Genomic DNA, 13,052 nt, shown 5'->3' with positions numbered 1-13,052 from the left:
AGCCTTCTCGCAGCACTTCCTGCGCAGGTGACAGTGGAGCCCCACAGAGCAGGAAAGCCACCCCCACGTCCCTCCGCGGCCCCATGCGGGTACCAAGTAACCAAGCAGCCCCTGCTGACCCCGGCGAATGCCCTCCTCCCGGCACTGAGGTCTCGGCCGCCAAGGCCCAGTGCCTCCGCACGGCCCGGGTGCTTGCCCTGAGCCGCGCCCGCGCCCCAACGGGACCCAATAAGCACAAGACCACTGTCAGACAGGAACGTTCAGGGCCAGCAGCATCTGCACCTTTATCCACAGGCTGGGCGGCTGGGCCCAAGATACCACCGAATCTCTCTATAAAACCCGGAGGAAACGAGGAGAAAGTGCAAGTCCAGGGAATGGGTCTAAGGTCACGCGGAGAGGTCACTGTTATCAAAACGCTCCTGGTCATACACTTCAGCCACCACCTTGCGGCCAGCAAACCAGCGCCCGTTGAGGGCCTGGATGGCCTTGTGAGTCTCAGAGGCTACGGAAAACTCCACAAAAATCTTGACAATGATCTCTGCATCCTCCTCCTCGCCCTGCTTCTCCTGGTAGATGATGACACGGTTGACAGCACCAAACTTGCCACACTCCTCGGTCACCTCCCCCTCCAGGTCGTCATCGATGTCCTTGGGGTCCACCATGTTGCGCAGAACCATCACTGTGGACTGTGGGGGGGGGACAGCTGAGAGCTGTGGCTGGCTGCACCACCCCGCCCCACCCCGCCCCGCCCCACCGGCCCCGGCTGCCCACCTCCTGCTTGCGGAGGAGCTTCTGCATCACCATGTGGCGGGCGCTGCTGCCAGAGATGCTCATGTGCTCCTGCTCACTCAGCATCTCTGGCCTCTCGGACTCAGGGAACAGCTCCTCCTCCTCCTTCTCTTTCTTGGGCTCCAGGAGACCGAGTGTCGGAGGGCTGGCCAGGATGGGGTTCACCACTCCCACAGAGGGGATGGTGACCGGAATGGGAGGCCGGGCCGGGGTCACACCTGCAGCAAACCCACCAGGTCCAGCAGTCACTCCCCCCGCCTCCACCATTCCCAGGAAGGAGCACAGCACCGCTGAGCATGGCTGAACTGCCCGGGGCACAGGGGACTAAGGAAGCTCATTAAGGGCAGCTGAAGGCATCAAGCCCAGAGGAGGGGGCAGGGGAAGGAGGGAAACCTCGACCCACCCAGGCTCACCTGTGATAACTCCCGGGGCCTGGGCAGCCATGACAGCCTGGGGTAGAGCCCCCAGGGGCTGGGCCAGAGTCAGGGCAGGGGACACCAGTCCAGGTGTGGCTAGAGTACCCAGTACCGCTGCTCCAGCCACTGCTTCCTGCAACCAAGGCCACTGTGCTTAGTCCCCGGTCTGGCCGCCTCCACTCAAGACCAAAGAGCCAGTCCGCACAGGATCGGGGGCCTGGTGCCCACCACCAAGCCCACACAATCCCACCTGCCCTTACCTGAGCCGTAATCTTGGCTGTGGCTGCAGCTGCGGCCACAGCAGCAGCAGGCGGGAGGCCTCCAGGTGTGGCAGGTGTAAGCAGGGGCATAGGGGGGGTGACAGCCTTGCCCACCCGCAAGTACTGGCCACCCAGGTCAAAAAGGTTCATGGAAGACACGGCATCCTGGGACGACTGGGCCTTCTCATATTCTGCAGAGCAGGAGTGGCAGTGAGCGCCGGCCACGGTGTCGGGTGGGCTTCACCGCCACCCCGCCTCCCCAAGCTCACCGATGAAGCCATAGCCCTTGTGCTTGCCAGTCGTGGGGTCCCGAGCCAGTGTGCAAGATTTGATCTTGCCGAAGGCCTCAAACACACTCTTGATGTCGTCGTCCGAGAGGTCCTGGTGCACAGAAGCCACGTAGATGCGGTTGAAGGCTCGCGCCTCCTCGGCCAGCTGGTCTATGATGGGCTGGGCCTGCCCTATGTTGCTGGGTCTGCCCACCTGGGGGAGAGGCAGGGATGAAGAGTGCCCAGTCAGCCTAGGCCGGGTCGCTGCAGGCTCCTGGAGGGGCTGCTCTGCATCTCGGGGGGACTGAACACCGCACACCCGTGCCACGTGCTGACCCCGAGGTCCACCCCCGGCCTCACCTTGATGTTCCTGCCTCCCAGCATCACGGAGTTCATCTGCTCCAAGGCCAGCTGGGCGGCCTCTGGGACCTCGTACTCCACAAATGCAAAGCCCTGGACGCAGGAACACGCTGTTAGGCCTGGAGAGCCCGGGGGTGGGGCGAGGCAGGGAAGATGGAACCTCACCTTGTGCTTCATGGTGACGGAGTCCCAGGACATGTCAATGCTCTTGATGGGTCCAAAGGGGGCAAAGGCCTGGCGAATGGTGTCCTCCCCCAGCTCGTAGTAGATGGAGCCCACGTAGACCCGGCACATGATGGCTAGTGCCCGCTGTCGCTGAGCTGCCATCTGGAGCAGGACACAAGGGGAGAGAGAGCCACTGGCTTGTGAGGGGGTGGTGGGAGGCTGGGCAGCCCATTCCCCTCCTGGCCCACCCACCCAGCTCCGCTTGGGGAGGGCTCCCCACACGGCAGCGTGGTACAGGCTCAGCCCCTGCAGTCAGGGTGGTGGGGGTCGGCAGGACCCCACCCCCAGGAAGGAAAGGCAGGCCTGGAGGCAGGAAACGAACGCACCCCGGCCCACCCAGGTCCCGGGCAGACTGACAGCGAAGCTGACAGGTGGTCGCAAGGCAGGGCCGCAAGCCCTCCAGTTTGGGGCCGGGCACCCAGGTGGGCTGAGAGGTCCTCCCAGGGTCCTGGCCGTGCACTCCGACAGAGAGGGAAGGGGGAGCCGCCAGGCTGCAGGGACCCACTGGTGTGGAGGCGAGAGAGGGGACAGAAGACAGGGCAGCTACCGCCCAGAAGAGACCCCGGGGAGGAGGGGAGGAGCCCAGACAGGGGCTCCCTGGAGAGAAGACGAACAGCAGCCGCTCGCGCAGGGCCCCAGAGCCTGAACCCTCACAAAAAAGGGCTGCCACTCCCCGGGAACATCAAGAGGTGGCAGAGCCGCCAAAAGGAGAAGCCCCGGGCTCTGCTTGGGCAGACACACCGCCTCTACGCTGGGGCGAGCATGGCAGCTGTGCCGAGGGACCTCCCCATTCCCTCAAGGAGACAGTTCCCACCCTGCCACCTCACATATGACATGCCTGGTAGGGAGGGTCCTAGAGCCACACGCCATGGGCCACTGGGAGGAGCTGGGCCCAGGGAGGAGACCACAGGCCCAGGGCAGGCAAAGGAGACGGGGCCCTGGCTCTAGCCCCTCAACAGGGGAGCCCCACACCCTCACGAGGTTCCCCGTAACCAGAGGCCAGCTTCTTTTAGATACATCAATTGGCCTAGAACAGGCCGGGCCCCCCGTCCCTCAAAAAGGGGCCTACAAATAAGGTCCACATCTCCCCCAGACTAGAATTCCCCCCCACAAATGGGACTCCCCTCCTCAAACTATACTCTCAACAAACAGGCCTCAGGCTCCCTGCTGAGACCAAGGACCCCCCCCAAAGTGCAATTATGTCCCCTCTCGCACCAGGCGCCCCAAACATAAAGCCAGCTGCCCCTCGGGTCAAAGTTTTCCAAGATAGGAGCTCGTCTCCTCTTCAGTGTGGGCTCCCCAACAGCAGGTGTGCCAAATGCCCTCTCCCTGACCTGTCCCCACAGACGGACGCCTCCTAGGGAGGACACAGGGACTGTCTGGTCCTCGAGGTCAGGACCACGTCTCCCCTGCCAGAGCGGCACACCCAGGGGTGACCCCCAGAGAAGGCCACGTTTCCCCCTCGGACTCCCCAGAGGGGCCTGGCCTCCTCCTCAGCCTGCCCCTGGGGGATGGAGGGGCTTCTCCTTCCCAGACTCCTGCTGATAGCAGCCAGGGCTGTGGCCGCCGCCTCTGCCTGTCCCCTGTCCCCTCTGGCCGCCGCCTCTGCCTGTCCCCTGGCCGCGTGGCCTCCGCCCCTTGCTGACAGCCAGGCCCGAGGCCCAGTCCTCGTGCTTCCCTCTCTCATTTGCTTGGGTCCCCCCAGCCCCCCACCCCATCCATCCGTCCTCCCTCCAGGGTTTGATGGGGCCATGAGTTAAGACCCTTCTCTCCTCGGGGGCCTGACCCCAAGCCAGGAGCCCGAGCAGCCTGGAGACCGGCGGAGCTGGAGGCCCGGCGGTGCACCCCGTGTGTGCAGGCGGCATGGGTGCAGGCGGGCCTGGCGTGGGCAGCTACCCTCCTGGCCGGCTGCCCTCCGCAGTTACCTGGCCGGTTAGTTTTAAGGCGGGCCCTCAGAGCAGATGTAGGCCTCCCCAGGGGCGGTCCCGGGGTGGGTGCCCCCCACACCACTGGCCCCGCCACGCCTGGCGCTCTGTTGCGCTTGTCCCGAGCTGGCGGGCAGGGCCGGCTACGGGGAGCAAGGTCCCCAGCACGCGGGCCGCACTGCCCCCCTCTAGCCCTGACTAAGGACATGAGCCCCGGAAGAAGTGAGCATGTCTATTGACCGATTGCAAAGGTGAGAGAGGATCTCCAAAGCCCATTGTCACTGCTGCCATCTGAAAGACAGTAAAGACAGAGTTCAGTCTGTTGGAGCCGAGCAGTCTCCGCTCTCGTCACACCTCACGCAGACAGCGGCAAGGCCCGGAGTCCCCGCCCTGCCAGGAGGCCCGCCTGCCTTCCCACACTGCCGGCCAAGAGGCCAGCTGCCGGCACCTGCCCAGGGGGGCCTCAGAGCCCCAGGTGCCCCGCCCCGCAGCCTGGCTGGCGGGGCAGAAGGAAGGGGGAAGGAGGAGAAGGAGGAGAAGGAGGAGGGGGAGGAGGAGGAGGGAGGGGAAGGGAAGGGGGAGGGGAGGAACGGATGGAGCACAGTGAAGAGCCAGGGCATCTCCTGGCAGCGTGAACATCTGAGGGGGAGGGGGGCAGGGGGCGGTGGGGGGGGGCTCGAGGCCCAGGCACCTGTCAGCCTCACCCTGTCCTCTTCCCCAGAGCCGAGGCAGCCTTTGGCCACAGGCCTAGAGCAGGGCCCCGTGGAGGCGTCCCCAGCCTGTCCTCTCAGTCCTGGGCCCCAAGCCGAGGACTGAACTCCCTGCAGGGGGGCCCGACTGCTCTTATCCGAGGCCATGGGGGTGGGGAGGAACATTCCTAGGGGCTGCAACACCAGCCATGCCGCCTGGGGGCACACGGGCTCAGGGCCACAGTCTGAAGTCCAAGAAGAGGAGCCGATTCGGGAGGGGCGGTGGGGCGCAGAGGAGGGTTGGGGGGGGCGTGGGTCAGGCTGGGCCACTCGTGCCCCAGGGAGGAACCCGGGCGTCCCAAGGAGTCCTTGAGAAACCGAGCAGCACGACACCTTGCGGGGACAGCCGCAGGCACAAGAGGAGGAAGAGAAGGCAGAGGAGGCGGTGGAGGGGCGGGGAGGGCAGCTCACCTGCAGGTTGGTGAGCTGCTGCTGCTGGTGGGCGATGGTCTGCTTCACCAGCACGCTCTTGATGCTCTGCTCCATGGCGTACTTCTTGGCCTGCGAGAGAAGGTGTTGAGGAGCACTGGGGGGCCTGGCCTGCGGGGAGATGGGCCTTCCCCCGCCAGCGGCTTCCCCCTGCCGCAGCGCCCCGGGCAGGACACACGCTCTCACCTTCTGGAGGGCCTCTTGCTGCTCAGGCGTCAGGGGAGGCAGTCCCAGCTTTGCGGCTGTGCTCTGCCCGTTCTCCATCTTGATGGAGTCTGTCCCCTGGTGATGGGGAGCAGGGAAGGCATTAAGGACAAGTTGAAGACCTCCCTCACACGGCCCCAGGAGCCCACCCCACCTCCTTCCCCGACAACCGCACGTGGCCTGCAGCTCAGCCCGCTCCCAGGGGCAGACACGTCCTCACACAGACTGTCTCCCACCTAGCCTGGACGTGGGTCTGCCCACCTGACACCCCTATGCCTGTCCCAGGCCGGTCTCCTCCAGGATCCACCGGGAGGACACACACCGAGGCAGACAGACACCTTGGGGGCCCTTGGCCAACCCAGGGCAGCTGCAGGACCCAGGCTTGCAGGAGTCACCCAGACAGGTACAAGTAGTGAGAGGGCCCAGCCCTCGTGGCATGCCTGACCCCAGAACCCCCGTCCCATGCTGCACAAGAGAGCCAGCCTCAGCTGTCCTCTAAGACAAGGGGAGGGGGCCAGGGCTCGCTGGAGGTCCTGGGACTCCTCACTCCCGGACCGCCTGGCACCCACACTTCCTCATGGCCCCAGCCGCGGCCACAGACTCGGCTTCCCTGCTCGGGACGAGATCCAGGGGCCACTCAAAGAGCAAGTATGGGCAAGGGCTCCCTCCCAGCACAGCTCCAGGCGGTAACCCATCCCTGCACACTGTGCACACCGCCCGGAGAGCCCGGAGTTGTTCTCCCAGGCCACGGCAGCCCCAAGGAGGGCTCCAACCCGCCTCCACCAAACTCCTCCCTGGGCTGTGCATAGGCACCCTGGCAAGAGAGGCCAGAAGCAGGCCAGCCACAGGGGGACAGAAGTGGACACCCACCAGCACCCTAGGCGAGCACAGGGAGGAGGAGACGCTTTGGTGGCGGTGGCGGTGTCCCAGCCTGCTGCAGACCACAGTGGATGCTACTAGGACTGTTTACATGCCCTCTACCAAAACTCATTTCTAAGCTGTTTGCAGGGGGAAGAAAACAGTTGTGTAAGCTGGAAGAGAAGCACGGCCACCAGACCCAGAAGAGCACGTGTGTCGGGAGTTAGAACACACCTGCCTATCCACCAGTTACTGGGTGGCCAGCAAGCGCTCCAGAGCGGGTATCTGCAGCACCCAGCATGAAGCCTCGGGAGGGACAGCAGAGAAGAGAGGCAGGTCGCCAGCACAGGAGTGACGAGCAAGGACAGAGGTACAAAGGGGGCAGGAAGGGGCTGGATGACCCAAACCCCAAGAACCACCATCCTGACCAGCTGGAGTGTGGGGTTTCCAGCACAGGGTCAAAGGGCAGGAAGCCCTGGAAGCCCCTCCCCTGGCGACCCAGTCTGGCCCCTGCGAGGCTGTCCTTCCCGCTGGCTCCAAGCCCAGTTCTCCTTAGTGCGAGAGAGGCCCGAGAGCCTGGGGCTATGACTCCAGAGCAGGCTGTCACCATGGTAACCAATGCTACCCCCTTTCAGCCCCTTAGAAACTTTTCAATCTCCTCTTTGTCTTGATAAACAAAAAGCCCTTCTACCAGCCAATGGCTGGCTAGACAGCCAGCCAGGGTCGGGGAGGGCTGGCTAGAGGGGCCCACCAGCTTCAGCCCCCGTAACTTCCTAGGGTCCAGGCTGCATGCCATGGCCCTCCCCCCAGCGTGCTGGGGGCCCAGCCGAACAGCCCCCCAACACTCTGGACGCAGGCGCTGCCGTGGAGAAGCGTGAAGAACCTTCTTACCCGGCTCCCCCTCCCACACTCCCACCGGCTCTGCGACCAGAACTGGCCAAGATCTCCCACGCCTACCCTGAAGCCCTGCCCCGAGGCCGCCAGACTTGGACTTTGACTTACACACGGTTCTGCTTTCACGTTTTACTTAAGTCAGAGATCTGAAGTGAAACTGTATCTCTGGCTCTTAGCAATACCCTGCACGTTCGGGAACAACACGTTTGCCCTTCTGTATGACACCGACGTGAAGGGCTCCCACCGGCTGAGGTTCACACCCCACCTGACCACAGCCACCATCTGCCTGGTGTCTGAAGACACATGAGGCTTCAACCCACCACAGAAGCAGGGAGGACGCCAAGTAGGCAGGGAGGAGGAGGCTACAGCCAGGCTGGAGGCTGGGTGGCGAGCGAGAGGGCAGGACAGAGAAGAGTCCCTCGGGCTCCTCCCGCCCCACCCCCTGCCAGGTCTCTCTGGGCCCAGGGACGCGAAGGCAGGCAGGCAGGCGGGCGGGCGGGCGGGCGGGCGGGCGGGCAGGCGGGCCTGAGGGCGAGGATGCTTAAGGTCAGTACCTGTGAAGGTTTCCATTTGTCTCCCGCTGCCACCACTGCCGCCGCCGCCGCCGCCGCCACCGCCGCCGGCTCGGACCCCCCTCCTTGCTGGCCATTGACCTGCTGCAGGCAGGAAGGAGATGATGTGACGGACGTCCACAAGACCCAGCCACCCAGGCCCTCTCTCGTCTTTCCTGGTTAAGAGCTGAGCTCCGCACGGACCAGGAAGGGAGGCCGGCAGGGGCCCAGGAAGGAGCCAGCTGTGACATGGCCCCTGGACACTCCTGACACTGCCTCCCTGCACCTCACCCTGCCCACTCCTCCAGCACACCTGCAGCTGCCCAGAGCCCAGCACAAGGGGCTGGCCTGGCAGAAACCAGAGCAAATCTGTGGCAGCCCCGAGCTGGCAACGAGTCCCCAGAAAGAGACAGGGTAGAGAGCTGAGCTATGCTTCTGCCCCAGCCCAACAGAAGGCAGGAGTGGGTCGAGAGCTGCCCTCTGGCCACACAGCTGAGGTCCTAAAGATCACTTCCTTTCCTACTGGTAGGCTGGGCCAGGCCAGGCAGGACAAGATGATAAGGAGCGCAGATGGCCGTCTCCCTCCTGAGGCAGACAGAGGCACCTCTTCAGCACCCTGTCCACATGCCTGGGCCAGCCCACAGCTCAGCGTCAGCCCCAATGCCTTCAACAGTCTCTGGCCAAAAAGCCCCTGGGGCAGGTCCCAGGCCCCTCCTGAAGACAGCTCCGAGGAGGGCTGCCCTCTGAGTGGCAGGGCCGGGCAGGGTGTCTGCATGTATAAACCTCCCTCCCCCAGCAAACTGTCCAGGGCTGTCTAACTCGGGGCAGATGAGAGCTTGGCCATGCCTAGAGGGGCCGAGAAGCACTGCCATGCAGAGCCAGCCCAATGGAAGGAGAAGCTGCCGACCCGGCTTAGAAGGGTGGCAGGCCAAGGGCAGGAGGTGGGCAACGTCACAGGGGAGAGGGTCTTAGTGGAGGCGCCCTGAGACTTCCCCACCTTCTCAGATGCCACACAGCAGGAACCCGCTCCCAGATCAAGGACGAGACCCACAGGTATCTTGAACACAGGCGACAGCCATGCCCACCCTCAAGGGTCCGTGCACAAACAAAGCCAAAGGCTGGGCCAACGTGGCCAGAGCATGTCTCAGGAGTTCCAGCCTCAAAGGAGAGACAGCAGCACAAACCTGACTGCACTGGAGACGTGGCCAGCAGGCACAGAAGCTGTGGCCGACCCAGCCTTGCTGCCTCCCTGGAACCCCTCTGAACTCGGCACCACTGCTGCTTAGAAACTGTGCCCCAGAGACAGACAAAGGAAAGGGGGGACCTGCTGACACAGGTCCCACCCAGTGGGCACATGGCATCTGGGGCAGGGTTAGAGTCTGGCTTTGCCCCAAGTTCCGTGGCAGCCCCCAGAACACACCCAGAGCAGAGGCTGCCTCTTAAGACCCGCAGCAAGAGATCACTTCAGGTCTGGGGATACGATCCAACCTTTAGACCCCTGTGAACAGAGTCAGCTTGAGGGCACACTTATAAACCACTCCCCCAAATTACTGTAACAGCCAACAAAGGAACCAGGACAGTGCTGAGATCAGAACCCAGCTCAGAAGAGACTTCCCAGGAAAATTCAGTTCACCAAGAACTCTAGGAAGGACATCCTACCTCCTACCTATTCATGGCAGAAACAAAGTTTCCAGTCCCACTGAGCCTAGGGTTCTGTTCTAAGCAGATGCTAAGAGAGCTTAAAGGAAACTGTCATTTATCATTACAGCTAGCCCTATGCTGTCATCCTCTGGCAATGAATGAACCATGCCCTGCAGTCACAAAGCCCCCCACCAGGCAGCAGTGCCTTGAGGGGTGCGAATCCCCCTCCGGCGTGTGTGTGTGTGTGTGTGTGGGGGGGGGGGGGGGTGGTGGGGTGGGGTGGGGTGCAGTGCTGCCCCATGATTCTGGGCCCCAAACCCCAGCACTGTCAATGATCAACAGCCCAGGGCAAAAGGATTATTTCCACTAGAAGAAAAGGAAAGTTACGTAATTACTTAACATCTCCAGGCTTCAGGCCCCTCAGGCCTGTCTCCTGGGGCCGGCAGGAGGATTCAGTGAGTGGCTCCACACAGAGCGCTCAAGGCAACCCACGCGCACGTGGCAAGCAATGCATAGGTTTCGAGGGTTACTGGTGCTATCACAGCACCCAGAGTCAAGCGGCCACAGCAGGGCCACTGCAGGACACTGCCTTCCTTCCGTTCAGTCCCCTTGACACGGTGCCATGCTGTCCACTGCATGGCCAGGCTCTGTGCAGGGCACTGCAGATGCAGCAAAACAAGACAAGAGGCATGGCAACCAGCACCTACGTGAGATCATTTCTGTAGTTAACAAGTGCTAAGAAGAACATCAAGCACAGGGTGGGAAGAGCGGGACTACGGGGCACGCTGGGCCCCAGCACGCAGGGAAGGCCTCTCTGGGAACTGACACGCAGGCTGGGACCCACAGAAAGAGCAAAAAAGCAACTGTGCCCCTGGGGAGGGGGGAGGGTCCCAGTGCTCCTGCCAGATGGAACCCAAGGATGATGGTCCCAAGTGGGAGTGAGTCCAAGTGTCAGAGGAAGGGGCTACGGCCCGTTTCTGCAGCCGCCAGGTGGAAGGCACACCCACGTCAGAAGAGGCGCTTCTGTATCTTCCTGGGTCCTTCCTCAAGAGATCACGTGCCATTCCACTCCACCTCCCACAAGAGCTGAAGCCACAGCTTTGGACAGCAAACCAGCACTGCTCAGCATGCATGGACCAGAAGACAGAGACCAAGATCTCAATATGCCCCAAAAGGACTGCAGGGAAACAGGTAACCCTTCTAGAAACCTATCCATTCAAAAGGTAGGAAAAGGAATGTGTTGGACCACAAGCTGGACTTCACTCCCACAAGCTGATGAGGGAAGCCCGGGCCTCTACAGTTTACATACACCTATTAGCATACACGTATTAACCTCTTGAAAGGAGTCAGACGGTCAGTGAAGACCCTTATTGAAAACCCCAGCTTACAGGGTTTAGACTCAGTGCCCCTATCCACCTCTACTATGACACCACCTGTGTCTGGCCCTGTGCCACAGCAGAGCTCAGTCCCCCTGAGCGAGGCTGAGGCATGGTGTTGACGCAGGTCTGTGGACGCCTGGGGACGTGACTCTCACTGGCCTCTCCTGCTCCTACACCTTCCCAGTTTTGGTGGCCTCCAAGCCTCCACCTTCACCTCTTTTCTAACGTCTCTCTCACAAAGGTAGTTGCTCTCGTGGCTTCAACAGGAAGCAGCTCATGGCAGAAAGAAGACAATGAGTTAGCTAGGCCTGACAGTCACACACTGGGCCCCCCTCATAGCCTGGGGCCTCTCTCTCACTGGGGGTCAGTTTCTTCCCCAGTGCAACAGGTTCGGCCCCCTCTCTGGGCATCAGCCCCCAGCTGAGAGCATGGCCAAGGCAGTCTAAGTACACCCCCTGACCCTGAGATATCTCCCCTGTCAGTCCAGTCTCCATCTACCTACAATTGCTGCCTTCTTAGACACACCTCACCACATCAGTCTGAGTACAGGTCGGGGGAGAGTGGCAGGTAAAGAAAGGGATGTACCGTGTGAAGGGTCCCAGAGGGGAGTCAGTCGCACAAGCCTGAGAGGAAGAAGAGTGAAAGGGGATTTCACCACGGAAGTGCTGTGTGAGGAGGGGTTGTCCATCTATGCTAACTGCTCCATGTGGCTGAAGGATGAGACCACTGAGCAGGGCAGGAGGGGTTCCTTCCTCTATGTGCCCGCACCCCCCTAGCACTTCACGCACCCCGGGTGGGAACTGGTCTCCAGTGCCCACCAGACCCCGGAAAAGGGCAAGACTGCCTCTGGTTCCCCACTGTTCCCTCAAGTCCTCGCACAGCGCTTGGGACAATGTGATCGCTCAGGAAACATGCAATGAGAGACCACGTCTTCCCTTCCTGAGTGGGGCTAGCAGGACGGAGTCCCTGTTGACTGGAAACCTCTTCCCCGCTGAGCATCAGCGAAGAGCAAATTCACAGCTGTGTACGCAAGAAGCCAAGGCCTCCCTCCTCACCAGGCCCGATCGCTTCCTACAGACCCCCGCACGCCCAATGGCCCCTTTCACACTAGCGGGAGGAGAAACGCCACGGTTCCCAGGAGCCCCGCCTTCAAGTCGGGGACACAGGCGCACCCCGTCGACAGAAGGGGACGACCGCCGCCGGGGCCCGAGCGGCCTCACCGCGAAGGGACCCGGCTCGGGGCGCGGCACGGCCCCCAACTGCGCCCCGGGTCCCCACCGTGCCAGGCCCTCCCGCGCCGGCCCCCGGAAACTGCAATCTGCGGGCCGGAAGCTGCGGCCGCAGGCCGGCCCCCGCCTCGCGCCCGCCCCGCCCCCGCCTCGCGCGACCAAAGGACGCGGGAGCTCGCGCGGGGCCCCGGAGCGATCGCCACATCCCCAGGGGACCCTCGGCGCCCTGGCCGGGCCGACAACCCGCTCCCGCCATCTGAGCGGCGGCCCGCGGTCACGGGGTGCTCACTTACTAGAGCTATGGTCGCCGTCGCCATCTTGCGCCCGTCGCGGCCGCCGCGCGCGCGCCGCACGCTTCGGCCCCTCCCGCGGTCTCGCGCGATCTGGGTGCCGGCGGAGAAACTCTCAAGAGGACGGAACTCTCGCGATTAAGGCCTTTTCCCCCCCGGCGACGTGGAAGGAAAAAGGAGCGCGCTTCCGGTGAGGGGAGAAACAGTTAACGCTCCGGGAGGGGCGGGTAGAAGGGGCGGGGCCAGGGGGTGTCGGGGGCGCGCGCGCTGCCGCCCGGCCTCCGCTCGCCGCCAGCCCCGCCCTCCGCCGGCCTCCGTGCGTCCCAGTCCCACCCCTCGCTTCGTCCCGTGCCGCCCTCCGGCCTCTGCTCGGTTTTCTGCCTGCTTTGCAGGAAAACCCGAGGCAGGTCACAGACGGCCCGATCCTCTCCAGGGCTGCGGTTAAAAGCAGTGACAAAGAATCGCTGTATTTCGGACTCAGATTTCGAGATGCATCTTTGCATCATAATATCTCCGAATGCGCCTACCAATGCATGGTGTGCTGTCACCTAATGGCCGCATTTTCTCTTTCCTACTGATCCATA

General features: G+C 62.9%; 1 protein-coding gene across 4 annotated transcripts; it reads right to left on the bottom strand.

Annotated features, from left to right (window-relative positions):
• Positions 1 to 29: 29 nt before the first annotated feature.
• PUF60 (poly(U) binding splicing factor 60) lies at positions 30 to 12,555 on the bottom strand. Of its 4 annotated transcripts, XM_079902050.1 has the most exons (12): positions 12,472 to 12,512; positions 7,933 to 8,034; positions 5,609 to 5,704; positions 5,405 to 5,494; positions 4,485 to 4,535; positions 2,260 to 2,421; positions 2,095 to 2,187; positions 1,735 to 1,948; positions 1,466 to 1,656; positions 1,203 to 1,338; positions 772 to 1,007; positions 30 to 686 (listed from the first exon to the last, which is right to left on the bottom strand). In XM_079902050.1, the coding sequence occupies exons 1-12, from the start codon at positions 12,493 to 12,495 to the stop codon at positions 387 to 389; spliced, it is 1,695 nt and encodes a 564-aa protein (XP_079758176.1). In that variant the 5' UTR covers positions 12,496 to 12,512; the 3' UTR covers positions 30 to 386. The 4 variants fall into 4 exon arrangements, with proteins under 4 accessions (XP_079758176.1, XP_079758173.1, XP_079758174.1 ...); XM_079902047.1 differs by lacking the exon at positions 4,485 to 4,535 and having other exon boundaries at positions 31 to 686; positions 12,472 to 12,521; XM_079902048.1 differs by lacking the exon at positions 7,933 to 8,034 and having other exon boundaries at positions 32 to 686; positions 12,472 to 12,555.
• Between the last annotated feature and the right edge of the window lie 497 nt (positions 12,556 to 13,052).

This window comes from Stenella coeruleoalba (assembly GCF_951394435.1).
Source record: "Stenella coeruleoalba genome assembly, chromosome: 17".
Lineage (NCBI taxonomy): Eukaryota > Metazoa > Chordata > Mammalia > Artiodactyla > Delphinidae > Stenella > Stenella coeruleoalba.
Note: the sequence above shows the minus strand (reverse complement) of the source record. Positions and strands in the feature narration are given on the sequence as shown.